The sequence below is a fragment of the Numenius arquata genome, chromosome 7 (genome assembly GCF_964106895.1).
Source record: "Numenius arquata chromosome 7, bNumArq3.hap1.1, whole genome shotgun sequence".
Classification (NCBI taxonomy): domain Eukaryota; kingdom Metazoa; phylum Chordata; class Aves; order Charadriiformes; family Scolopacidae; genus Numenius; species Numenius arquata.
The window spans coordinates 24853905-24881344 of record NC_133582.1 but is presented as its reverse complement, the minus strand read 5'-3'; the positions used below and the strand labels follow the sequence as shown (position 1 = coordinate 24881344).

Sequence of the window (27440 nt, the reverse complement as noted above, 5' to 3'; positions counted from 1 at the left end):
ACCAGTTTTTTAATTACCAAACCGACTCGTTTACAAAGGAAAACAGAACTTTGAAAATATTTAATTATACAGTAAAAACAAATTGTACCTATAAAGAGCTTTCTATGAAGTGAGTAAAATGTTTACATTTAATATACTTAAAATTGAGAACTTCAAAAAAAAAACTGAATAAACACCACATTTCAAGCTTTCTTTGTATTTCTTTGGTCTTTCTATTAAGACTGCAGAGGAGCTCTGCAGAAGTGAGGAAAAACTGCTGTAAAAGGTGGAGAGTCAATTCACTGCGTTGTGTGCCTGGAGTCAGGGGAAGCAGTTTTCCAAAGTATATATTCTACGCCTTGTCTAAGGAGCAATTTCTGCCAAACCCATGTAATGGGTGTAATGCATTTCAGCAGCAGCACCTTAGTCCTTTGGAAGCAATGAATTACTGCAGGTAAGGAATCATTGCTTTCCAATAAACCACGACGGGTTTCTGTAGTTCCTTTCTGCCTTAGGTACAACTATAGGTCTCAAGTGGCTTTTTTGATTTGGGGTTGTGGTTTTTTGTTTTTTATATATCTGAGTGTGCCTTTTTTATTGCTTCTTTCCATGGTGCAGTTTCATGTCGCCAAACAGTAACAATTACACTCTTAAGCCTTATTTGCCATACAAACCAGCTGTATAACTTAAGAAATAGTCATATATTTCTTGCTGTGTTGCTTCTTAAAAAATAATTATAAACTAGCAAAGCCCTGTAATGCAGAGTAGAGTGTCTTACCTAGCCAGTTCCATCCATGCGAGTTGTCAGTGGACACCTCGCAACTCAGGCTAGGCATGAAGACTGGGAATCAACTGGAAGGAGGGAAGTTCTGGTTTCTGATACAGAGTATAGAGGAGTGTTTTTAATTAGTATAGACTGAAATGGCCGTAACTTGTTAATTGAGTGTATCTATATGAGGCTGCCCTAAGACTGCCTCTGGGTTTGCCCCAAAGCTTTCTTGGGAGGGGGGCGTGGGGAGGCAGTATCTGAGCCTTCTTTTAAGCAGTCACTTGCATAGCAGGAAACTGCCGGGATACCTGAGGAAATAATCGGTAGATGCTTCGGCTCAACATAGTTCTGCAGTTCAAAATAACGTACACGTCACAGCTACACACACACACAAAAAAACTTCCGGAGAAATAACAGCGTGCTCCATTCCTAAAGCAACAGGGGTTTGTCATTTAAAATAGCGCACTTTGGATGAAGTGCAGAGAAGTCCTTACTTTCTGCTTAGTCTTTTGTGCAGTGATTCATTTACAACAGAGATGGTCTATTAAAAAACTCAAACCTTCCGGTCTTTTAAAATATATCTAACAATGACATAGTCATTAAAAAAATTTTAGAGTAAATTTGCCTTCAAAGCAAATGGAGTGTGGTGAAAATGTGAAAAATCAATACCTTATCTTGTTGTAGGAGAAGAATATTTTATAGAAAAACAGTAAGAACCTAAACCTTTCAAGTAGATTAGATTTAGATTAGACATCAGGAAGAAGTTCTTTACAATGGGGGTGATGAAACACTGGCCCAGGTTGCCCAGAGAGGTGGTAGATGCCCCATCCCTGGAGACATTCAAGGCCAGGTTGGACGGGGCTCTGAGCAACCTGATCTAGTTGAAGATGTCCCTGCTCATTGCAGGGGGGTTGGACTAGATGGCCTTTAAAGGTCCCTTCCAACCCAACACATTCTATGATTCTAAGTTGAGTAAAACTTTAATGTTGTCTGGTGAGTCTAGTGAACTAGAGTGCCCATGTGCAGGTTTTTTTCCTAATTTCTGTCTTATCAAAATTGAAATTTAATTTCCATAGCCAAACAATTTTAACCCTGTGATGCATGTGAAATTTTAACCCTTCTGAAGATACCAGTTTTTACAGTCCCCAAAGGTAAGGAAGATTTAAGCGTTAAGAGTTCCCTTTTCCAACAGTGTGAAAATACATATACAAGGTACTTTTAAGGTACTGAACCCCAAACCCTACTCCCACCTCTCTTCTTTATGGGCACCAGTCTTTAGGCTGTAATAGGTAACCTTAAGTTATGTCATGAAACTTGCATAGTAGCATTCTGAAAGAGAAAGCAGGGGCTCCAGAAGGGTAAGTTACTCATCTCCCCACAGCTAGCCAGCTGAAAAGCACTAGGTACCCGCTTCCAGCCCGACACTCCCGGCTCAGTGGTTATAGCTCTGTAATATGCTATCAAATTGGAAGGACTGATAGAGCTCATCATTGTGGACACCATCGGTGTCATAGTACTGATTGTCTGCGATGCTATTCTGATGGTTTGGGATGGGGTTGGTGGATAGTCTTGATTCGCTCAAAACTTCTTGGTCTAGAAAACTGTGAACTGCTGGATCAGCTAAGTTAGACTGCGAATTAAAAGGCGTGCTGCCCGGGGCTGCTACGGGCGGGCAGGCGGGAGGCACCTGAGGGAGCTGCTGCCTGTGATTGCTCGCGTTTAACACCGAGTTATACTTTTCAAAGTTTATACTAGTGCAGTTCATGTCATCGGTCTCCATGCTGACGATGCTGGCTGTGGAGACGCTGATGGGATGAGTCTGGTGCACAATGCTGTTACTAGAAACGCTCTGCATGTCTGCAGTCGACGCCGCCGCGGCTCCCATCCCGTTTGTGCTGCCGTAGTTCCGGTAGAAGCCCAAATCCTTCTCCTCGGGCCAGTTCAGAGGGTTGTCGGGGAAAGCTGGGAGTGCGCCGCCGCTCTGAGCAGCAGGCTGAGGCCCTTCTGCCACAAAGCTGTTGTGGGGGTGCGCGTTGAGCAGGCCGCCGGCCGAGGAGGAGGGATTGTACAGCTGCTGCCAGCACGAGGAGAGGGGGTCCTGCTTCCCTGGCCCCACCTGCGCGGGCGCGTGGGGAAGCTGGTTGCAGACAGGGTAGATCTGACTCGTGTTGGCCAGGGTCCCGAGCCCCGGCATCATCAGTGTGGATGAGAACATGTTTGGTTCTACAGAAAGCAAAGATGCGACTGCATTTTAATGCCATTTTTTTATGTTTTTTTTTTTAAATCACAAATGGTAAAAAGCAAAGCAAACCCAGTGCTCTCTTAGCAAGATTATACATGCATTTGCACTTTCATTCTTGCTTAACTGCTCTCCAGGGTGGACCCCAGATTTCTAGGCAGCAACAGGACACCTAGCCACCTCACCCCTCTGTGGTGAATGCGGAAGGTGACGGCTACATTTAAGTAAAGAACTGATGGTTTTAATTTGTATAGCCAAAAGTACCGGTATCTTACAGGAAGAAACCCTCAAGAGAATATTGGGATTTCAAACAAAGAGGATATAAGGCCAGGAACTGAGTGTATGTTCGAAGGGCTGTGTATCTGAACACAGAGAAAATCAGTAGTTATCTAAATTAAGGCTGAAAGCGAGCAATGCTTAAAGATGAAGAAGGTGTAGCCCTCTCCTGTGCAAAGGGGAAGCTGCAGCACAGCTGAGGCTCTGAAAAGACTCTGGAGGAGGAAGAGGAGGAGGAAAAGTAAGAGACTGATGCTACTGCTGCCTTGGGAATGCCAGTGCCCCCCTGAAAAAGCTCCAGCCCTTCCCCACAGCAATCAGACACTATTTGTTGCAAACCGCTGCCGGACTGGGATGTGCGTACAAAACCCTACCTTTCTTAATCAGCTTCCCTTCAGGAGTGACAGCGGGGAACGGCGCTACCTTGGGCCTCTCTGTCGCATTTGATCCTGCAGTGGAAGAAAGCGTGAGTCTATACTCAAAGTTTGCTTTTATATAGAATAACTCTATCTAAATGTAAGTTCATTCAAACGAGAAAAAGACAAATATTTTCCTTACCACAGTCCTGTATGAGCTTTTGCCAAGCCAACGTCGATCTTTGCCTTTTTGCTTTGTTGCCATATGGATCTACAGAGGAAGGAGTAGAAGGGAAAAGTGTTAAGGTTCTCTCTGATACAATTAATAAAGGAAGTTTCTAAAACATATACTAGATGGGCCCTAATTGTAGTAAAATATATTTTAAGAAAAATATTTCAGAGGTGACAGCACCAACCAAGACAATGTTATTAACAGTGATTCTTCGTATTTTCATTGAAAGAGGCAGCAAACTGACTAGTGTTACTTTTAAAAACCAAAAATCTACATTGTAGAAGCAGTGTTGTAGAATTTTTACTACTTAAACTACTGTTTACTATCAACACGAGTTCTGCACTGATAATGGCTTTTAAGAAACTCAACTAATTGGAACCGTACCCTTTTCATCTGGTAGGTATCTGAAATCCATAGGTTCACTGACTTCCTGGTCCGAAGGTCTTCGCAGCTGCATCTTCACCGTGACGGGCTCGGTGATGTCTTTGAGAAACGGTGGCGTTCTGAACACAATTGCAACTTGACGGTGAACGTCAGCTTGTGAGAAGGAACCTTTGGCCTCCCAGTTGTCCAAGACAAATCTGACTTCTATATCATCTAGTCCATTAGAAACATAAGACGCTTGTTAAGCTGGAGAAGAAAACTGGACACTTGTAGCAGAAAAAAGGCAGGAAGGGGAACACTGAAAGGAGTCCGACTCAGAATTCAGATGCAAAGTAAATGGCTCAACTTTGAAGGCACTGAATATCTTTCAGAGGTGCTGAGAGCCCTTGAACTTGAAAGCCATTCTGTCCAGCTGTCAAACCAGACCACTCACACAGGAGTGCAGTGAAGGGCTTAAGTTCCCCAGCTAGAAAGTGGTAGTGTCAGCCTTTGGGGATAAAGGGAGGAGAAAACCAACGCTTGTCAAGGTTACCTTTCTGAACTTTGTCACACAGTAGGAATATTTCGTCTCCTCCTTTTACACTTCCACAATTCTTGTTCACACGACAAATTCTTAATTCTGCTGTGTTGGGAGCTCCTGGAAACAAACAGGCAAATTTGATGGTAAAGAATTACTGTAACTTTGTCACTATTGAGGGTGAGGTGCTGGGAGGTAAGGCATGTGAAGGGAAGGCAGCAGGAGGAGGGGTGTGATACCCCAAAATCCACACTCCACAAGTCGCTCCATACAGGAAATACAGGGCTTGATGTTCTGTGATCCTACAGCTGCTCATATTCCAACACAAGATACCAGCATGGCTGCGCTGCTTGCTCCTGAACTATCCGACACTAGTCCCAGAATACTTCCCGGAATGACGTTACTGTGGTCGGCCCTGCTGCCCTTCAAGCTGTAGCATTCAAAGCAGTTCTTTGAGGGACTGATTACCTGGAACAGTCATGCTTCTCTGGAAAAAGCTGGGTTAGCAAGTGAAGAAAATTCCCCTCTCTGAGACATGTTTGGCCACCGAACCTCTCCTCTGTTACCCCCTGTAGGTGCCTGAGAACAGGTCTAGGAGTTCAACTTTCATGCCTTTACTCAGGGTAGCAGATTTCACCCCAAAAACGCTCAAAATTCAGCTCCAAGCTGGGGCTGTACATGGACAGCACTCATGATAGCTGCAGGTGCCCTGTGCACAAGCTCTGGTAGTGTTGTATGTTGTGATAAATGAACCACCACCCAAGTTTCCACACTGCATCCAAACTGCCCGACGGCTACGGGGGACCCATGCAGGATGGAGACAAGCACTGCCTGACGGGGCCTGGCCCCAATTCAGTAGCAGCAGATCTCCTGCGGGGTAAATCTGGACAGGAGACAACTGCAAGAGAGAACAGCCCCTTGGAGCTTTGTGGGCTCTGTTACAATTTATTTAAAAGGGCACTAATGTCACAATACGGTGATTCACAAGTAACAAGGAACAAACAAAAAAATCCCAGAACAGAAGAACTCTCTCTAGAATTTCAAGTTCACCCCCTGCCCCTATATGCTGTGTTGATATTTTTTAGTACATTATCAAGTACCAATTTTAAGACTCCGTCTTCATTTAACAAAGTAACTGATGCTCATTTTTCTGCTATTGTCTGTGACCATATCCATAGTTTACTGCGCCCTCTTCCACCCCTCCAGTCCCCATGGAAAAAAACTACACTGTGCTGTGGAATTCTCTCATCTTCTTCCCTCAAGACATCAACTCCAAATGTATTTAAGACACCTGGGAGGATCCAGCTCATGCCGCTTTGCGACCCAGAAACTGATCCTCCTACCACCACAGCAACACGAGGCTCTACCACCATGAGCTCCCTGTTCCAGGCACAGAGATGAAATACAAAACTAAAGCTCGTGTGTCGCTGTCAAAAAAAAAAAATAATAATCTACTTTAGCCTCTCAGTTTGAGTCAACTCCTGCCCAGTCTTTCATGGTACCGTACAGGTAGGCTGTAGCACAACAGACTACGCTTCAAAGAGCTCCTGGTAACCTCATGCCAGACCCCAGTTGGGTAGTTACTATCTGCAGCTACTGCTATCATTATTATTAGGAGAAGTGGGTGCTACAGCCTCATTCACTACATGACACATGCCACTTCATGTGCTGAATGAATCAGAAACTCTGAAGGGAGGGGAAACAAAACAAACCCAGAAACAGCACAGGATCATATGACTGACAGTGTCATCGTGCGTTTTTCACAGGAAGGGTAAATTAAGAATTGCAAGGAGAAACCTAATTTTACCTTTGTTTCACTTCTGTATGCTTGAATGGTATTCGGGGTCCTTTTAACAGGTTTTGGGGAAGGTCTCCTAGGCTGGAGTTGGTTGTTTTATCTTTAATTTTAAGGGGAGTTTAGAAGGGAGGATAAAGGAAAGCAACACGAGTGCCAGGAGACATAGATGCACCACTCTGCCCCAGTGCTGGGCAGGAACGCCGAGTCTGGCAGCAGCCTCCGAGGGAGACATTCTCTGTCACGCCGTGTGGCTTCCCATCTCTCCTCCCCCGTGCACACCCTCGCCTCCCTGTCGCCTCGACTCCTGCCCAATTCCTGTTCCTCTCTCCCCAAAAGCACCACCCTGGTAACAGATCCCTAAACAAATAAGCTTCTCACCAAAAATCACATCACTTTCAACAAGGGCAGAGCACCACGTTCTCCCTACGCTCATTTCTCAGAAACAGTAAGCTGCTTTATTTGACTCTCCCCAAGAGTTTTCAGCGTGGTAAGACACACAACTGGGGAAATTTCTGTTCAAAACCAGTTAACATTATAAGCAACTGAAAACAGAAGCTGCCTGAATTTTATACACTTGCAGTCTCTGCTCATGTGATTGCCTCTGTACTATGTGCATATTATTCTTATGTATCTCTACTGTTCCAAGCAGGTGGAGACTATGAAGTATTAGAATGTGAAGAAAATACTAGATTTAAAATGTGCAAATGGATCTTCAGAAAACCTCCAAAAACCTTTTTGCTCCTGATCTGGACAGATCTGCAAAAGCTTGAAAATCTTAACAACCGAGGATTTCCAAGCCCATCGTACCCTCCAGTTTTATCTTTTATCTAAAGTTGTAACCTGACCTTACCCAGTTCAGGATGACAGAGCAGGTTTAAAACGGCTAACATTTTAAAAAGAAATTCAGATGTGAAACTGCTGTTCCAGATGAGCAGCATAATTTTTATGATTTGTGGTTGCACTTACGCACTGTTTTATTTACACCGCTGCTACGTTACGTAGAGGATTTTAGATACCTATGGTATATCAGAAGCTACCCACACACACCCACAGCCCACAGCCCAGCTTCCCCCACCACGCAGCTATCTGTCACTTCAGCAGCTTAGCAAAGACTGACGTCAATCAACGTAGACGAGTAATCATGATTTGGCACATTTCTAAATGGCATCTGAGACATAGCTGCAAATCTTGTACATCAATTTTATCTCAACCCTAATTACTTTAGTACTACAAGGGTTCTCAGTAACACAATGTACACAGTTCCAACTTCTAGATAATTCTAGAAAAGACTCTAAAAATACCAAAACCACCTGAGTTCACATTCAGTATTTTCATAGTGGTTATGCCCACATCAATACAATTCTAATATCAACTACATAAAATGTATACCTCGTTTTATCCAGTAATTTCTGCTAAAGTAATGGCCTTAATATTTAGTGTAGAAATACTTTCACTATAGAAAAAAACCCACTGCCAAAAAGTTCCCAATTACTAAAAGCTGCTTCTCCAGAAGAGAAGTCCAGCACACGCTGAGGGCTAAAATCCTCCACTGAAGCCACCTGCCAAAGCCATAGGAAGTCCAGTTTTGTGCAATGTGGAAAACGGTGCCAAGAAGGAGTGTTTCATGTACTTCTGCACACTCTCGGAATGTGATCAAACATTCCCTCCTTATCTACGTATACACCGAAAATAGCAACTGACCGGGATACAAAAGGAATAGAAAAAAGCCTTAAGACAGTCTCCTGCTGGGATAAATCTCTCTCTCGAGTCCTGTTCCAGAGCCTTCACAAGGCAAAGACAAGACTCCTCGCAGGTACAAACAGGCTTTAGAGGACATCCGTGTATGGAAACACATCAGTTTTGGGGCAGCCATTCACCTTGCTACTGTTTATTTTAACCGCTTGGGATGTCAGGAGCAGGCCTGTCCTTGCAGTCGTTGCTGAGCCACGTGAACAAGGGCTGAAAAAGCCCCCCATGTGTGACTCCATGGCCGTACCGCACAGTTCTTACTCTGCTGGGCCAACACTTCACCTGGGATCAGCTTTTGAGTACCTGCTCACTGACTTGCCATGTGTTAGCCACGCATCTAGCAGCCCCGAGCCACAGAAGTGGCCCCGAGGATTGGCACAGACCTCAGAAACTGGCCTGGCACTTTTCATCCCAAGCAAAAGAGAAAAACAAAAGGAAAAAAAATATGCACATTTGACTGAGTTGGTACTTACTGTTGTCATAGATGGGGTTGGAAATCAAAGGAGGAAGAGCTATTGTGTAGTTGCCGTGTTCGTCGGGGAGGAAAGCTTGGAAGCAGAGGCGGACGACGTTGAGATCATACTCATCAATGTTGTGCAGCTGTTCTTCAGGCACTGAACAGCAGAAAGACAGACACGACTGAAGATTAGTCACCAAACCCAGCAGTAATTCTTTAACAAACTGGAGATGAATCTCCACCAGTAAAAAAGATAGTGTTGCCAAGGCAGACGAAACGTGCGCCCTAGTCCCTGCTAGCTTTCCAGGGGCTGCAGGAATGAATTCCTCGTACACAACAAAAGATACCGAAGCCTTTAACGCTTTCCCTTCGTCAAACAGGGCTAAACTGTCCTAGTTCTCCTGCTATTTCTTGTGTCTGGTTTCCTCACCTTGTCTTCCAGCCCAATTTCACGTATCTGTAGTTTAAAAGTCATTCCCTGGTCATGCTTCTCTCTCGTTTGTGCATGATAAAATTTACAAGACGAATGCTGCTGCTGTAGAGAAATCTTTCAATTCAAGTAAGTCCTAGGACGCAGAGGAAGGTTTTCAGCAACAATAAGAGACTTCCACTACATGGTATCATTATTTTCCTCTAGAAACTGAGATGGAAGAATAATGAGAAGGCAGTTCTTGGGGCAAGACTGAAGCCAAAACAACACAAACCGTCTCCTCCCTCCCATCAACACCTGTGGTCCTTCAGTACCTTTGAGAATAGCAATTAGTGGTGTCATTATGATATAATTTCATAACACAACAAGCAAATTTTTGCTGGAAAGGATCTGTTTCCTTACATATTCCTCCCAGTGTAAAACACAGTAATGCATAACTGAAGCTCAGCATTTCAGTTGTGTTTACTCTTTCACTTATTTTAATTTCAAGACATAGGATCTGGGATATCATTACCGAACATTTCATGTACTCCTGGCTTAATGGGTGATTCTGGGAAAAGCGGCCCTCTCCGAATTTGATGCTTTCCTCTAAGGTCAAACATTAACTATTATTATGTTGACATTCAATGCCAGCAAAATGAGAAACTGATTTAATTTCATTTAAGTGGAAGTACTGATAATTAAAATCATTTAAAGTGGCTCTCTTCTCCAAAACTGTTCAAAGCGGCAGTTCAGCACAGTTAGACACTCCCCGCAATTACCTACAGTGAACATCTGCCAAGTCGACAGATCACAACCTCTCAAGTTCACTCCTTTCCCTGCCCTTTCAAAGGCCTCTTGCAAGAATAAAAGATTAAACGTGCCTGCGATAAGAAGTCTGGGGGTCACACCGTACTGATTAGATTGCAATGCCCTGACCTTTAACATTTATCACTGCGTTGCTCTCTACCCTGCCATGAGTGGGATCCCACAATCCCCACTTGAGTGATTTCTTCCTTTCACCTTTTGATAGTGTGAAATAATAAATGCACTCAGCTCACAATACTTTCCACTGGTATTTTCAGTCTTTCTTGTGCTCCGAATATCTCCGTTTCTCGTGGTCTCTACTGTAAAGAGAAATCGTACCACCTTTCCCTTTTAGAAGTCCATGATCTGCAATATTTCAAGACAAAACCACCAGCGAGTACGAAACTAAGCAGCAACTACATCTGTAACTTCAGAAGCAGCGGTGCCCAGGAGAGTTCTGCCAGTGGGCACTGCGCAGGTCGGTGGCTGACCGTATTACCAGATACGCAAAGTTTTAGAATGTAAGGTGCTTCGTGAGCTGACCTGCTAACTTAATAAAACAGGATCTTTAGGAAACAGGTTTGGAACAGACAGCTGTTCAGCCTGACTCAGGTTTGGCAGACTCCGCAGCCCAACGGCCTCTTGATACACCCTGATTTAAAGAATAAAAAAAAAGGAAAAGTGCCCTCTCTAGATTGCACCTTGCAGAAGGGCTAATCAGCAGAGCAATGCTGCTTTGCTCCCATCAGCTCAGGTGACTCTTCTAATCCACACTCTGACGTGGCCAGCAGGCAATTAGCTCCCAAGGACACCCTGGCATCAGGGCTTACGCTCGTGCGGTGTATGAGCCATCAGTGACCACGTGGACCCGGCCAAAGAGCCCGGGCAGTAGTCCGATTTCAAACCTCTTAAAAATGAAATTGAGCACAGAGATTTGATACCTTTGTCTAAGTCAACTCCCCGTAGACAGAAGCCAAGCACAAAATCTGGATCTAGCTTTTGACTCTGAATCAAGCGTGAGGACTCTGTGGTTTTGCAATCAAGCCTGGCTCTCCCAGGTGAAAGCAGCACAGCCCTGTGCCGCCTCTTCCACAGGCGCAGCAGCCTCTTCCTCACAAACAAGTACCAGCAGACTTAAAGCTTAAGAGAACTCTATAAATGCAAAAATACACTCGATATGGAGAAAATTAGTAATGCTAATGTTCAAATTACATCATTTCCTATACTATGAACTTTCGCAAATTCCCAATAAATCTCTGTAACCACCTGACACAGGAAAGGTGTGGTGTGCCAATAAGTGCAAGAAACAGAACTGCTGTACACAGCTCATTGTACTGCAGCAAAAAACACTGCTCCTAATTTGCATGTTCTTATAAATGATTTAATACAATTTAAAAATCTGTATTTTCAAAGAGGAAGTGCTCAGTCAAGACTGATTCCTCTTGGGCTATTTTTATCCAGATGAGAAGAACATAGCAGAGCAAAAAAAGGAGAAGACGACAGCTGCAACTCCATCTTGTGATGACACACTTAAAAAATAGAGAGAGGCTGGATTCCACCTTGGTATAAAGAAGTGAACAGCTTTCATCAATTTCAAAACGTATTTCCACCTAAAAGACAATCATCCAAACAAAATAAAATGTTGTTATTTTTAAGAAACGTCTAATTCTGCTCCCTCTGAAGTCAATTTGAGAGTCGCCACTAACTTGGACAGATGCTGGCTTACACCTTAAGAATATTAAAAACAAACAAAACCGAGGCAGACAAACACACTGACTAATGCCTGGAGTATGGCCCTATGGAGGATGGTCGTGTCATTCGGTGTTATTTCACCAACTTCTGTGCAGAAGAACAACAGACGGGGTTAAACCTGACAAACCTGAAGTTATTAAGAAATGCTGTTGAAGATTTTGGGAAGAGAAAGGACTGGAGAAGAGCAGCAGCCACTCCAACCTGGGCAAGCTCCACACAGGCAGCTCTAGTGAAACCAGGGACATTACGCACGTGAAGTATAAACATCGCATGATGCAGATACGGTAAAAAAGGCTTGAACACGACACATGAATAAAAGGAAGAAGTACTCTGTTTCTGGCAAGAGTTCAACTTCCTCTTCTGACTGCTTCTCGCTGTGTGGTACCACACCTTACTGTCTTCATATGAACCCAACCGAAAGAGCTGGCATCCGACCAACAATCTAAGTATGCTCCTGTGATGGCCCAATCTAATAAAAAACTAGCCTTAACCTGGCCGAAATTCATTTTCCATAGTTGTCTATGCAGACAGGAGCATACGAAGGAATGTTTTAAGTACAGCTTTTTTACAAGGGGAAGGAGAGTTTTCAAAACTAATGCTCAGCAAGTCAAACACATAGAAATGACAATATTTAAAAAGAATTAAAATGCTAAGTTAATTATGGGATAAAAAAATCCGTAAAAGCACCACTAGCACAATGGAAAAAGAAAACTAACCCCACTCACCAAGATTCTGGCCATAGGATTTTTAAAAAAAGGTATCTAGAGTTACAGTCACCTCCTGGGGAGTATTAGCTGCTCAACCTGAAAGGGGCTACAAGAACTAGTAAATCCTTTCTTTATAAATCTGTTTACAGCTCTTCTGAAAGAAACGCTGATTCCCCAACTTAATAAAAAAGAACTTGAAATCATTCTCTAATCCATCATCTGCTGTCATGGGAAGAGACTGATACAGTCCCGGTGTGGGCACAAAAACACCCCACACGAGCCAAACCACGAACTCCTTCCAACCTGAGCTGGCGAATCCGCGCAGCTCATGCGACACGGGTGTTAGGTTTGGGCTCTCCCTGTCTCAGGGGTTTATGTCAGTGAAGTCCAGAGATGCCCTGTTGGGTTCCCACCGAATGACAGAACTTCTTGGATTTGCTTCTGTAACGGAAAAGTCGAGATTTTCTGGGTCCAACCCACCAACACGCAATTTTAAGTTCAGGCACAAAACTAGAGATGACGATAAGATCAGGCTTCCTGTTTGTTCCTGTTTATTAATTTCTAATGTTTTCTACTATTTTAACAGTCTTCAACATCCAGAAAGGCCAACAAAATACCATTTATCTGATGTAATTACTGGGGGATTAAGGGCTCTGACGTTTACTCATAAAATGATGTTACAGGGAAAGTGAAAGTTTATTCTAAACACTGAAGAGAAATGATGAAGTTTGGGTTTTTTGACTGATAATGCGATACCTGATTAAATAGCAGATTCCTCACATCCATCCCTCCACCCAACTTCTAGACTAATGATGTCAGAAACTTCTGGAGTGGGAGGAGTCGGAGGTACTCTAGCATCTAAACTTAACCTGCATGGAAACTTCCAGGGCAAACGATGTGGTGTGACACGCTCAGAGGGCTGTGCTGAAAATACCAGTTTACCCTGCAGAGGGACATCTTGTGACCTTCCCTTCTCAACGAGGGGCTGCAGGGGCACATGAGCCATGCTACAGCTCAAACAAAGAGAATGGCCTCCTGCAAACCAAACCACTTCACCAAGGAGACCGCTCAGGAACACACACACATCGTTAATAATCACCGTACGCTGTATTCCGCCTCTTCTCTTACGCAGATGATGGTTTTTAATTTAGGGATATGCTGGGAGCTCAGTTTCATTTAGGTGATGACACAGAGGTGGTTTGCCTCAAGCGTTTTGCTCCTGGAGCACAAAGATACCCCCTCTTAGCCCTGATACTCACCGATCAGTTTAACTCGTTTTACGCCAGAGGTTTTGCTGTGAAAGGCTGGCTCTGCCCAACCTTCCTTTCCAACACTACTCTGACACCGGGACCAGCTCCCACGTGGTGAATCAGATCAAGAAACTGGTCTGGCACAAAACTAACTTGGCCGAAGAGAAGAGGAAAAGGCTTGTTTTCAGTCAGTCAGTCCCCACAAACACTACAGCCCTGGCACAAGGGAAAGGGCGGAAGCAGGCGGAGGCAGCGAAAGGAAGGACTGTCTCTTCCAGTGCCGGGGCTGATTTATGCCAGGTTCAACCCATCAGGGAAAGTGGGTGCAGGTCACAGGTCCCTCTCAGCGCCTGGGAGGAACATTTCAGATTGAATTTACTCCCCCCAGCCTACGTCCGCGCTGCAGCCACAGCTATGGCTGTGTAGCTGTATAGCAGCCAGCCTGAGGAAGGGCTACAGCAGACAAGTGACAAAGCACACACTACGTGGCTCAAGTATTTGACTGGGGTCCCCTGTAGCTGAACTCTACACAGCTAAAAGGGACCTCACCAGCTAGATCAATGCTACGTTTGCTGTTTCCAAGTGCGCTACAATCATAGAGGTGCAAAGGAAAGAGCAGACGGTCCTGGTGTACTATTTGTCCCTGGCTGTCAAAAGCAGAATACTGTGCTCCATTTACACCTGGACTTCAGCAACTGGACACACAGCACTGGATGACAGTGGTCAGGCTGTTCAGCTACACGTCCAGAGGCATAAATACCATCTATGGTCTACGATTTACGAGCACTTGCAGAGAGGCAGAATCTGGGCACAAGGGGAGGGAAGGATCGTGGCAGCACTATGTTTCTTCTGCCGATGCACCCGTGTCTGGCTAATACCTCTGTGATCCACAAAGAGGTAAATTTCAATCGGTTCTGCAGAATAAAGAAACCTTTGCCCGTACCTATAAACACAACATGCATCAGCAACGCTCGGTAATTTTAAAAAAGCCAAGGGGGTTGATTAGTACAAATGACTGTAATAATGACAGCAAATAAATGCCCGAACTACTACGATTACATCTGTCGGGCTGCTTCGGCGTACGGATGTGTACGGATCCCTGTTTTACAGAAGAAAGAAGCACAGGGAAGGGGAACGGCCCAGCCTCATACAAAAGCCAAGGGAAGAACTGGGAACACAAAACTTTCGAAACTCAGCCCTTGTTTTGCCTAGACAATGTTTCTCTGAATCTGGGTTCTTTTCCTCTTTTAAGCCAAAACTAAAAAAAAGGTAAAAACGGAACAGATTTAAGCAAATATATCCAGCAGCCGCTGTATGTTTCTAAGACATTTTTTAGCAGTTTCTGTTTATAGCACAAAGAAAGAAGTCAGCATTTTTTGAGTCCCTACTTGGTAATTTTCCTTTTCATCTTTAAACAACTTGAAAAGGTGCTGTCCTTTAGGTTAATATAAAAATATCAGCACAAACAGCAAGAAGCATTTGCATGAGGAAGAGACGAACAAAGGGCTTTCCGAAGGGAAAAGCTAAAGTCACGTCAGTATCAGGACATCTAGCTTTCCTCAAGCAGATTTGTTCCGTGCCTCGTAAAAAACTGACAAGTCTCACTTACCAAGATTTTCAGCTTAAGAATTTAGTCGGGGGGGGGGGGGGGGGGGGTTACACTTTCATTTTGATTTAAGGACAGAAGTTTAAAGTTTCTTTTAACATCTGGTGCTTTCACTACAGAGGACTCTGATGCTTTCCTCCTTCAAACCATTCGCAGCTCCCCAATTCTCGCTAAGAGTCTTCTTCTGGTTGGTAATATTTTGCCCATTTGCTCATAAGGCAGGGGCTCCCCTGCAGCAAGCGGGCTGGAGAGGGGGATCCTGGCCAGCCCGGCCGAGGTGGGCGAGCGGCGTCAGAGGAGAGGGGGGGTCTCAGGAGCGCAGGGGCCGGGGAGGGAAGCTGCGGAGAGGGTGAGTGCGCGCGTGGGCAGGAAGCGAGCGCGACCGGTGTGGGGACGAGGCCGGGCGCAGCGCGGGGGCGTGCGGGGGGTGGCGTGGAGACGGTGACGAGTGCGAAGCCAACGCGGGGTCAGCTGCTCGCGGGCGGAAAGGGGAAACGGCAAAGGAAAGACTGCGGAGGCAAACGGAGCTGAGGTAGTGGCAAGGTGCAGGGGAGAGCCTAAAAATGAATTAAATGCCCATTAGCAACAGCAATTACAACGGAACAGGAACCTTAAACATATGCCAAACTCCAGGGAAAGCCTATTTATACCCTCTCGATTAATGGCCTAAAATTTGGCAATTCTCTGGGTTACTCTAAAATAAGCGCAGGGTTTTCGTGCTGTCATGCGTTTGGCTAGAAAAAGGTTAGTCCTTGCAGTACTTTGCAAAGTACAGTTTTCCCCTAAATTTAAAGAACCCATTTAGGGCTTTTCCTCATTGATAATTAACTCGACTTGCTATTAATTCAATTGTTGTCTCTATGACAAGTCACACCCACCCACAAAAGCTCTTAACTCGAGACTGGCTCTTCTTTTAATTTGAGTTGGCTGTACATCAGACAGTAGACGGGAAGACAAGGATATGGCACAACTCAACAGCTACCAAAAGAAAACAAACACCCTAGAAAGCAGACATGGACCAGCTCCACTGGAGGAGTAACTCTGCTCCTTGGATGCTGTGCTATTTATATCACCATCATCGCGCCAAGGAGCCCTAGTTACACATTGGGCTGCCACTGCACACCACTTCCCTGGTGCGCTCAGGGATGAGAGACGAGAGATTTCTAGAATTGTTCAGCTTATTAAAGGACAACAATATACGGGATGTACCTTGTGACCGCAGCAGATCATGAACAAGTGCTGAGACGGTGTGGAAACAGCAACTCTTCAAACAAGGCTAACGCAAGAGGGGCAACCTGAATGCAAGTCATCTGACTTGCATCCTAGTGAACGCACACAATTGGCACGGCTGGTCCTGAACTGAACAAAGGATAAACGCTGCCAGCTAATAGTGGGGAATTCATAGTGAAACAGCCTTACAGCTACCCTTGCAGAATGACTCAGACGCAGACAGCTCCAGCTAGACACACGACATGATCTCCAAACACCAACTTCTTTTCACCCCGGAGTTTGGAGGTACACGTCAGTTGCTTTAACAGTATAGGCAAGAGTGCTGGAGAAAATGATCTTAAAAAAACCCCCTTAAATCTTGAGCAAGCAACTTCCTATTGTTGCTGATTATGACCCCTATTCAGTGTGCAGCCATACCATGTGCTGGAAGGCGTGGAAGAGGGATGACACCACTACAGAATTTGTGTCAGGGCTCACTCTCCCTTTGCCATCCCAGTTGCCTGTGGCACCTGGGCTTCCCTGGAAGACAATGGCCCCTTTACACAAAGAAGTTAGGAATGCAACTTTGTGGACCCACGCCTTGCTATTACTTCATCCCTTACTGACAAGACAAGTCATATATATGCTGGCAGGCTGGAGGCATTTTGCATCTGTTAATAGGGGCAATACCAAACCTCTGCCCCAAAAGGAGACTCGGGACAGGGACTGTTTGACTGTTCCAGAAGAAGGTGGGAAAGAAAAAGAAAAAACAACCAACTCAAAAACACCCTGAAGGCTGGTTTTCAGCTCCAATAGATCTCTTTTATGATGTTCATACAAGAAATGAGTAACACTAACTTGCAACCTGCTTCGAGGATGCACCTAACTCCGAAATGTCTCTAAAACAGAAAAGTCAGATGCCTTTCTGAGGACACATTAATAAAGCACAATGCAGGATGGATACAATACAGCCTGTGCAATCTTGGAGAATGTAGTGATAACTCTTCTGACCTTAAAAAACAAACTAAATTGATGTATAAAACTATAAATCTTAGCAAGCAGCAAACATTACAGCAACTGCTGCTAATGAAACTCTGTTCTGATCAACTAAGTACACGTATAAAAATATTTCTGTCACTAATCCTGTTTTATTAGACCTTAGTCCTATGCCTTTCTGGGCTCTACTTAGCGTGGGACTGCCCTGGAGCAGCTGGAGGCCACTCTCAAGGCAGCTCTGCTTTGTGCTGACATGCTGACAAGTGCCGAAAGGCAATTAGGCAGGCTGGGGATTGCCAGCGGCCCCTTCTCAGCACAGCCACTGCCGAGAGCAGGGCACTGCCCTGTGTGTCACCCAAGCAAGGCTCTCCCCTGCTGCCAGGGCAGGGCTGCGCTCTCCTCTGCTGCTGGACTGGTGGAAAGCAGCCCAGGATCTCACCTGATGCTGCTAAGGGCAACTTGCTGTAATCACCCAAAAACTGTTAGTGAATTTGGAGTTACGTGCCAACCACTGTAAAAATCTACTGTCAAATGAGTTCAGCCGAACACGCCTTCAGGATTACACTCAGCAGCACTAGGAACAGAGCTACTTCTGCGGTTGCTAAAGTTTCTTTGGTGAAATACATGTACAGAAAGGGATTTTATCACGTTCTTTTACTGCATGGCAACAAGAGAAAACGTAATCTCATTTTTTATTTATGGAGAAAAAGAAAGCCAAGAGGGCTGAACAGAAGAATTCCCCTTTTTGTCTGAAATCAAGGTAGAGCTGGCTGAGTCAAGGTAACAATTAAAACACGTAAACTGTTTTAATTGTGCTGAGGGACTAAACTCATGTAAAAACATTTGCGTACATTATCAGAACCAATGTAATTGTTTAGATGGACCATTAGGACCATCAGCCTGACTCCAAAAAGCTGTTCTAAAAATTAAGCGATCTAAAACATTTCTCTTTCTGTATAAGTTCAACATGCTTCTTTCTGTCCCAGTTCAGGACAAAAGCAAGGTATGTATTTTGAAGCCGGCCAGAAATCCAGCTCTCAACTCTCTAAGAAGGGTCTTACCTGAATTTAGCAAGACTTCTGTGGGTATTAAAAAAAAAAAAAAAAAAAAAAAAATCAAAAACCATCCCCAACCAGTATTTGACAAATCTCCAAGCTTTTACCACTGTTAAGCAAAAACATAACTGCATTCATAAGAACGCTTAGCTAAGCTAAGCAAAATTAATAATTTCTTTATTAATAGTTGAGGAGGGTTTATGCTTTTGATCTAATTCCCCCCAGTAGGGCCTGCATGCTGGAAGTGTTGGTCCCGCTCCAGTTGGCCCTACAATTTGCTGTGTGTTCCCCACTCCCCCTGTGCATTGAACTTAGCGATCATGTGGCTGTGAGATGGGTTGGTTTAACAAGTTGATCTGAGGGGAAAACGCTTTTTTTTTTTTTTTGCAGGTTGGTTTTCCATTGGAACAACTTGCTGAGTCTGTTCACCGTGCAGCCCCACAGCCCCTGTATCTGGTGTGAGGAAAGCAGTAGGAGTGTGTGACCAGGGATGGAGGGAAGAGCAGGATGACTCTTTTTGAGAGCAGTTCACAGCCTAGCTGTCACACAAACCTACAGCCCGTGGGCAGGCCCTTACAGCTGTGGTTCTGCAGCAGCACAACTTGTCTGAGACTTGACTGAGCCCTGTACTGCCGAGGGCTTCCCGAGTGCCTGTACCAGCTCCCATGCTGTAAAATCAAGCGAGGGGCAGCTTCAAGGAGTCTTTCAGCTCCCTGAACTGGCTGGTATCTGCTATCGGCTAACTGCTGCTATCCCACTGCCTCCATAATTTGCTTCTGTCCAAGCAGCAACTCACATCTCTGCTGGAGGTTTCAGAAAAAAAAAAAGAGAAAAAAAAAAAAAAGCATCCAAACAGATTCATCATGTGATGACAGTGAGGAAAGACTAGGAGGGACACAGAGTGTTTCTCAAAAAAAGATTTTTTTGGAAAAAAATAAAGCTCCACCATAAAAGCAAAGGCAGGACAAACAAAAGCCCACCCCCTTGCAAAGTGAGCCAGCTAAGCTCTACTCACCATTGAAAGGGTTAATCTTCTTTGAGATTCGTAAAGAAATTGATTCCTTCAGGTCTTTCTTCTTCACACACTGAATGCCCAGATTCTGAAAACTGAAGCACATGTGGTAGGATTTCAGCAACTAATGAAGTCTTCAGTGTAGAATATTAAATAAATTATTTTATGTTGACTGCTGTGATAATATAGTGTAAGAAATGGGGGAAAAAAGCTTATTTGGAGAAGGATGTAAAAGATCTGAGAAGTAGGGATGCAGTTTTTTCTAAAAGAGCAGAAACAGAAATAAAAAATACTAAAATAAAATTCCAAAGGATTTATATTCTTTATTAAGAATATATATTTCTATATTAAAAATTTTTACTCCACAGTAAACCTACAGTGATTAAAAGTTAAATTTCAGATAAAGTGACAATTATTTTTGTTATTAATAAACCTGCTGATCTGCATGAGTTAAGGATTTGCCCTCCTGCTTTTATCAGGGAATATAAATTTCAAACACTATTTTAAAGGTTTTTTGAAACAAGTCTAAACAGGTTTTTAAATCTCATGTAGTTATGGAAAAGTTCTGAAGAGCTGCAGCTCTTCCTTATTTGCATAAGAGTGCAGGTCACCCCAATGCAGGAGGTGGGGGGAGTCCCAGGCGAGCTGACTCTTTCCCACATGGAAAAACCATGACATCATCAAAGCTGAGTGGATGTAAAGCAGGAAGTAAAAAAAAAATAAATAATCCGAGTTTCATGATGTTACAATAAGCTCAGAAGATAGGTCGTGCCAGCAGGCATCTGCCTCCAGAAGTACCAGCAATTTCCCTTCCTTTGAAACTCTAAAGAAGTTCTTTGCTTTAGCTATGTCTGAAAAAAACCAAAACATCTTAATAGACCTAAAGACACTCCTTATTCTTGCCAACACCCTCAAGAACAGTCCTACATTTCCCTGCTCTGAACAAGACTATCCTAGCATGATGTTGAGTTTAATTGCCTGTGCCTAATACACTCTGTTCAGAGGTTCCCAAATCCTCTACAATCAGACTCCACTTCCAAAACCTTTATTCACTAGAGGAACGCCTAAGCTTCCTTTTGAACCTGAACTTGATACTTTGACTTAGAGAAAAATAAAATGCAATATCATCTCAAAATTCACTAAAGCACTTTGGCTTCATACTGTGGCTACGGACATTCAAGATTTGTACTGTACCTTGATGATGAACCCTATTTCTATCTTCTCTTATAGGCAGTACCTTTTTTTAGGGCTTGATTACAGCACGTACTACATCTTTTCCCCCCACTGCAAGTCCATGAACAGGCCTGGTTCCGTATTATATCCCAAATTGCTATCTGGCAGTCCCAGGCTCTCCAGCCATCCACCATAAGTTATCAAGCAAGTACATACGCAGAACAAAAGCTCTACCCAGCTACGCAAGGACTGACAGCCATTATTCTGCACCTTTCAAGCCTCTCCTGGACAGAAACTGGGCTTTTAAGCACCCTGTAATTCTCAGATTATAAGCATTTTCTTAAACATGCGCTGTCACCGTGAAAGTATCTATTTAATGATCGCTAAACAGAAGGCCGGATCAGAGGAGAAACTGTTGAGAACCTCAGCAAGGCTGTGGGGTTTCACATCAACGCTAGCTGACAGGAAGCAAGCAAGCTAACGAGAAGAGAGAAGGAGAAGTAGGAAGAGAGAAAAAAAAAAAACAAACAAAACAACAAAACAAAACAAAACAAAAAAACATTTAAAAAACCCTATGATATCATCCCTGCAGAGAGACAGCAAACTAGGAAGTAAAAATCTGCATATACTGGCAGTCACACAAGCTCCAACGTTCATACTTTTGCCTTGCTGTTTTGGCCAGGGAGGGCTCTGATGAAGTTTCGGCAGCAGTACAAAGTTCATTATACCACAGGCAGAACAAAACACTTTGTTCAACCGGAACTACATGGGGAACTTTAAACAAGCAGAAAGCAGAGTAATTACTCAGACCAGCACAAAATCTGGGATTAATAATTCCACTCCTGCAGAAAGAAAAAAATTTTAAAACTGGATTTTTGTTCCATTTGGGATGATCAGCAAGAGTAAACAGCCAGAACCACTACCAAGAGAGGACATCTTCTGCTCACTGGTATTGTATGAGGCTTTTCTCCAACATGGACTCGAAAAGAAGAATGTGAAGACTGAGTCACCAGCCACAAAAAGGAAAATGACTTTAAACATCCAGATCCAATTATGGATCATACCGTTCTTTCATCTTAAAGTAACCAATGATTTGTTTTAAAAAAAAAAAAAAAAAAAGTGAGTGTACCAATGCTGGAAACATTTCAAAGAGAATGTTTCTAGCCTCCTCCCATCAGGATCAGGAGCTCAACTGAAGCTCAGTTTCTCATCATCAATAAAGTGAAAGTAGCCCACTTACTATTTTGTAAGAAACTGAGGGGCTTATAACCTAACAATATTGAGAAGAATTGACGGATATAGCAAACCATCATAAGTGTCTTAAATGAAATGGAGATACAGCATGATGTCAAAGAACAGGATTTGATGCACACGTATAATGGAGATGAAATAAAAATTTGCAAATAAATATTTGCAGAGCATCCCAATGCTTTTTGACATTACATCCTGTAATGGTCTCTCTACAGACTTGCCTAGTGCTTACACGCTTATCCTTGTGCAATAAAATGCCAAGAGGAAAAACAATCATCAGTGTCTTCCTGCACCCAGGAAATGTAATACATAACCAGAAACGGTGTTAAGCAATTGAGCTTTTTTGCTTTGGATCAGAAGGTGCAGGGCTGAGAGGAGGAAGTGGGATGGGCTAGAATGGCTGACATCCTTTGACCTTGTGTGAGGAAGCTTGACTTGAGACAACAAAGGAGAAGCTGGTGAATGGATGGTCAGAGGAAGGCGCAAGGTCCCTTAGCAGTTTAAGACATTTGCAATTGCCTTTTAGACAAGGTGAAGGGGAACTCTATTTGCAGGGAAGCGGATGAGGATGAGGTTACAACAATCAAGACGGAAGGTAAGCGCCTGAAGGGATAGCCCTACCTTTCCAAAGAGGTATGACAGTGGTGAAAAAATTAGAGGAATTACATTTACTAATCCTTTTCTACCATTTGCCAATTAGGACAGCATTGTGAACAGAGCTAAAAACAATAAACTAATAGAATTGTTAGCATCTGTAACAGCGAAAGACAGCACAGTCAACATGCTACATGCAACCTGAATACACTGCAGCACGTTCAGGATCACTTGAGCCTGGGCTGTACGCTGAAGAAGCATCTCCTCTATTGCAACTGTTTATTTCACCATCGGGCAATCATCATCTTCAAACAGCCCGTGTCTTCAGTTCTCTCCTTTAATAGTGTTCTACTGACTAAACCCACGTTCATGTGGAGTAATTTCACTAACATCAACAGAATCACATCAGCCTGAGAGCAGTGCGTAAGAGCTACTTATACACTGAAATATTTACCTTATTTTCTTCCCAGCTCAGTTATGTTTACCCCAAAGCAATAGCCTACTTCCAAATTTACTACATCACAAACAGCTTGTCAATTCTAAATTCCCCTTTCCAGCAATAATCACTCGACATTTGTTGCAGTTTACTCTGCTTTTCCTTTATTACGTAAGAACTGGTAAACTTAAAGGAAATGCCATCAAATACAACTGTATTTTAGATATTCTAAATATCCCCTCTGAATAGCACTGAGAAACATGTCATACACAGCCTGAATTTTCCTTGCTGCATCCACAAATGGATCCATTGCTCTACAGAGCTGGGCCTGAGCAGAATCTGTATTTTCACTCAAAAAAAACCTAACCCAAACAAACAGCAACAACAGTGACACCTACTAACACACTTCTAGATGCGTCACAACCATTATCTTCTGAATGACTGATACTCAGCCAGTACAAACTTTCTCCACCAGTTTCCAGGAAGTCCAAATATAACTCCCATGGAACACGTGAACTTCCCTAAATCTCTTATCGCCATGAAATACTAATTCTAGTGCTGTTGTTACCTATTCTGTTACTCATAATTTTCACATGTAAGAGAGAGTCACACTCAAGAGTAAGACATGCTACTGAACAGGACTGAAAAAAAGGCAAACAAGTGGGAGAAAGGAAAAGGAGACAGACAGTGGGAGAATGAACAAAGAAAAGGGTGGCAGGAAAGGAATAGGACCATGGATGAGTGTGTGAAGTATTGAAAATGAAGGAAATACTTCAAAGAGAAGTTGCCCTCTCTGAGATGGATTAGTAAACTTCAACAAAGACAGCATACTAATTGCTCTTTTAATCACTAGTCAGTGTTTCAAAACATAAGATTAGCAAATCGCTTGCATAATTAATCAAACTCCCAAACAACACCACTACTTACGACAGGACTCGCCGTTCTGGCCCAAATTCTGCTTCGTAGTAGCCATCTCTGCAGTCTTTTCCAACCAGATCATGAGGGTGTGGCTTGTAAGGTTCATTCTTCGTTACCAATGTAGTTCTTATTTTGACTTTTCCAAAATAATTCAGAATCTATCCAAAAAAGTGAGATATTTTCTAGATTTTAGATATCAAGGCTAGTAAAGTCCCTACCTGTAACAAAAAAATATGTTTTATCCAAAATATTCTATGGATGAAACAACACATCTAAGAAAATGGCATTACTGCTTCACAAAAGCCAGACCATTCAGAAGTTTTGTTCATTCCATTTCAGTTCTGTTCATTTTACACTAAACCCCCAACTTTTTAGCAAAATATTTGAAAAGTGAAATGTTTTTCCAAAAGTATATCTCATCTATTTCAGAAAGTAAAACAACATACTTCACCTGCTAGTTTTGCCAAAGCTGATTATTTGTAATGATGAAGTTTTGCTGGTGCCAGCATTCAACATCCAATCCATTCAGTTCTCTTAAACTACCCTACTGCAAGAATGAGAAGGAAGTCTGAAAGGCTTTAAAGAACCTTTTTCTCTTCCCCTCTTTTTTTTTTGGAGGCTGGAGATCCATTGCTTCACCATCTTACAAGGGCTCTTTATATGAGTTGAATTCATCCCTGTGCTAAAGGCCAGAAGCAATATAGAAGCTTAGAGGTCAAACAGCTTGTAATGCTGTAAGACCAAATGTAACAGGACATATTTCATTATCATATACAGCGAAAGATGCAAAATTTTACATAGGTGACCACATACAAATGCTTATTGAAGGACAGGTCTAGCTAGCTCCAAAGATCTTAGGAAAAAGCTCCTAAAGCTTCAGGGATAAGGATATTACCTATGCATGAACACTAAGTAGTGAAAGTGAAACTTAACAGATACAGCAAGACATAATCCCCTATCAAGTTGTTGAGGTTTTTCTAAATTATTCTCATATGAATATTCAATCTTCAATTCAAGAAGGGGGGGCACTGAATTCTCAAGCTCCTATTACAGCCTTCACAGCAGTTGTCAGCCTAATTCAACACAAATCCCTAAGGTACATAAGTTTTCCCTCCTGCTGACGGCTACCAGTGAAGTCACCAAGGGCTGTGTGGGTGAGTGAAAAAAAAAAAAAAAAGAAAGAAAGAAAAACAGTTTGGCCTAAATTGTTTGAAGTGTAACAACTTGAAAGCAAATACAAGACTTGTTCAGGCACACATTTGTGCAGAGGCGAGCTCTCCTCCTCCACTTCCCCTGCCCTGTAACTAACTGTTCCTCTCCTCCTTCAGCCCTTTCTTTCCTCCTCCTGAGACTCCAAGGATCCATCATATACCCTTTTCAGCTGACATGTCAGACCTTTGACTTGACCTGACCTCTTCTAGCTTCTGTCATCTGTTAGTTTCTTCAGTCTCCAATTTGGCTCCTTTCTTGGCCTTCATACAAGCCACCATTACTTTTTACCCTTAAAATAAAACTTCCACCACTCCTTCTTCGACTATTACGTCATTTCTCCCTCATTTCACACCCAGTCCCTCGAACTTGAAGCCTGATGTAGCCACTTTTGATTCTCCAGTTCCTCCTTGATGTTCTTCATTTCAACCACACCATGAATTTAATCTCTTCCTGGCCTCTCTGTTCTCATCCTCATTGATGTTTCCACCTCTAGAGGGGACTCCCCTAGCAGCTAATCAGCACTAAAGCCTCCTACAGGCTTCAGGGAGGCAGGAATTCACCTAGAAATCACCTGCTATCAGTAACAATCAGCTCTGTCATCAACAGTCACCTTTAAAAAAAGAACAAACTATGGCCAGGATTGCACGGTCACCTACCATGTCCCAGCTTCCTTTTGGGTTCAGGCTGAGAGGAATCAAGGGCTCATACTGCCCGGTCAACTCATGCCCTGACACAGCGTGAGGCTGAGAGTCTGTGAAAATACTGACTCTTGCCAGCAGCCTACGTATCCTTGTTCAATTGGTAGAGTGCTGAGAGTCTGGCAAGATCTCCATTTCCTGCATTCCTTAACCAAATCTGGCACTGTGATAGTCAAGGGGGTGACCTTCTTGTTTGCTTATTCCCTTAGTAATTCTGGCTCCAGGGCTAGACCAGCTTCCACAGTTGCTTTATGTAGTAGAGGCTCACTCTGCTGCTCAACACATGACTGCCAGTGCTATCTTTCTCAAACTCTCCCTCTTCTTCAAGAACTTTTATGCCTCAGACTGAAACATATTTTTCAGATTTCACGTCCTCTATACCTGTTTTTTCTGCTGTGATTCCAGAGACTCCATCTTTGGCTCCACTTTTTTTTTTTTTTTGTATACTTGCATACGCTGCAAGCACAGACACACGGCTTCTGTTCCTGCACACTGTAATGTACTTCAAGATGGCAGGTCCTCTTAACTTTGTATTTGAGCTTTCTCTTCTAATCTCATCTCCGAAAGATCTTCTCCAAATTGAAAGACATCAAGGAAACACTAGCAACTTAAACTTCAAATAGGAGACCAGAAATTCTTTTCCCTTACCCTCCCTGTCTAGGGTCTCTGACACATTTCTTTGTCCCATATATGAAAATTACTGCCAAAATGCTTCCATTCCACCTCTACTATCTGTGTCTTTGTGCCTGCTTTGATCCTAGCTGCTAGGGCTACTCTGAAGCCCTTCATTCTGGATTTCCCAACCAATCCACAATGCAACCACCCAACTTGTCTTCATTGCAGGTGCCCTGACCACATAATTCCCCTTTCTCAGCTCATTTTTAAATTCTGTATCCCCTTCTGACTTCACGTACTTCATGGTAGTTTCTTTTGCAGAGCCTAATTACCGAATCACTGCCTGCAAGTCACTTTATTACTTTTATCACTTGTACAAAGTGCCATCTTCCATGTTGCGCTCATGCTTGTGCAGCTTTTTAAAGCCTTTGCAAATTTTGTACGCAAACTCCTTCAAAGCTCTCCCAAAACTCATACTGCGGTCCAAATAGCAGAAAAAAAACCAACCCCAAGTCCCATAACTAAGAAACCAGAACAAATGTGCATACAGAAAAAGCTAATAATGAATGATTCCCAGACAACGAGTAACTTCACTGAGTTCCCTCTCTACTGGCACTTCGTTAACTACCTCTACACCTTCTCCTCTTGCAAGTTTGAAACAAAATCTTCAATGACTAGAAGCAAGGAACTCTTTTTCCACTCTGTTGCAACTACATTTGCATGCCAAAGAAAGAATAACAGAACATGAAAAGAAAAGTATTTTATTTACTGCACTGAGTCCAACACATAGCTAAAGCACAATGGTAATCTGGGCAATGGTAATTCATAGATAAAAGTAGTATTTACCTGTATGGAAGGGAATGTCTTATTGTTTTCAGTACTGTGTTCTCCTGGAATGCTGCCTGCCGATCTTCCCTCACATTTGTATCTGAAACGCATGCCCCTTTGCCTGGGTTGTTCAAATATTTCAATGTAGGGCTCAGG

General features: G+C 43.3%; 1 protein-coding gene across 1 annotated transcript; it reads right to left on the bottom strand.

Annotated features, from left to right (window-relative positions):
* Window positions 1-27440, bottom strand: REL (REL proto-oncogene, NF-kB subunit). The gene is made up of 9 exons (XM_074150405.1): window positions 27303-27440; window positions 23941-24089; window positions 19563-19654; window positions 8773-8913; window positions 4768-4872; window positions 4236-4448; window positions 3822-3890; window positions 3638-3712; window positions 1-2971 (listed from the first exon to the last, which is right to left on the bottom strand). The coding sequence occupies exons 1-9, from the start codon at window positions 27393-27395 to the stop codon at window positions 2181-2183; spliced, it is 1728 nt and encodes a 575-aa protein (XP_074006506.1). The 5' UTR covers window positions 27396-27440; the 3' UTR covers window positions 1-2180.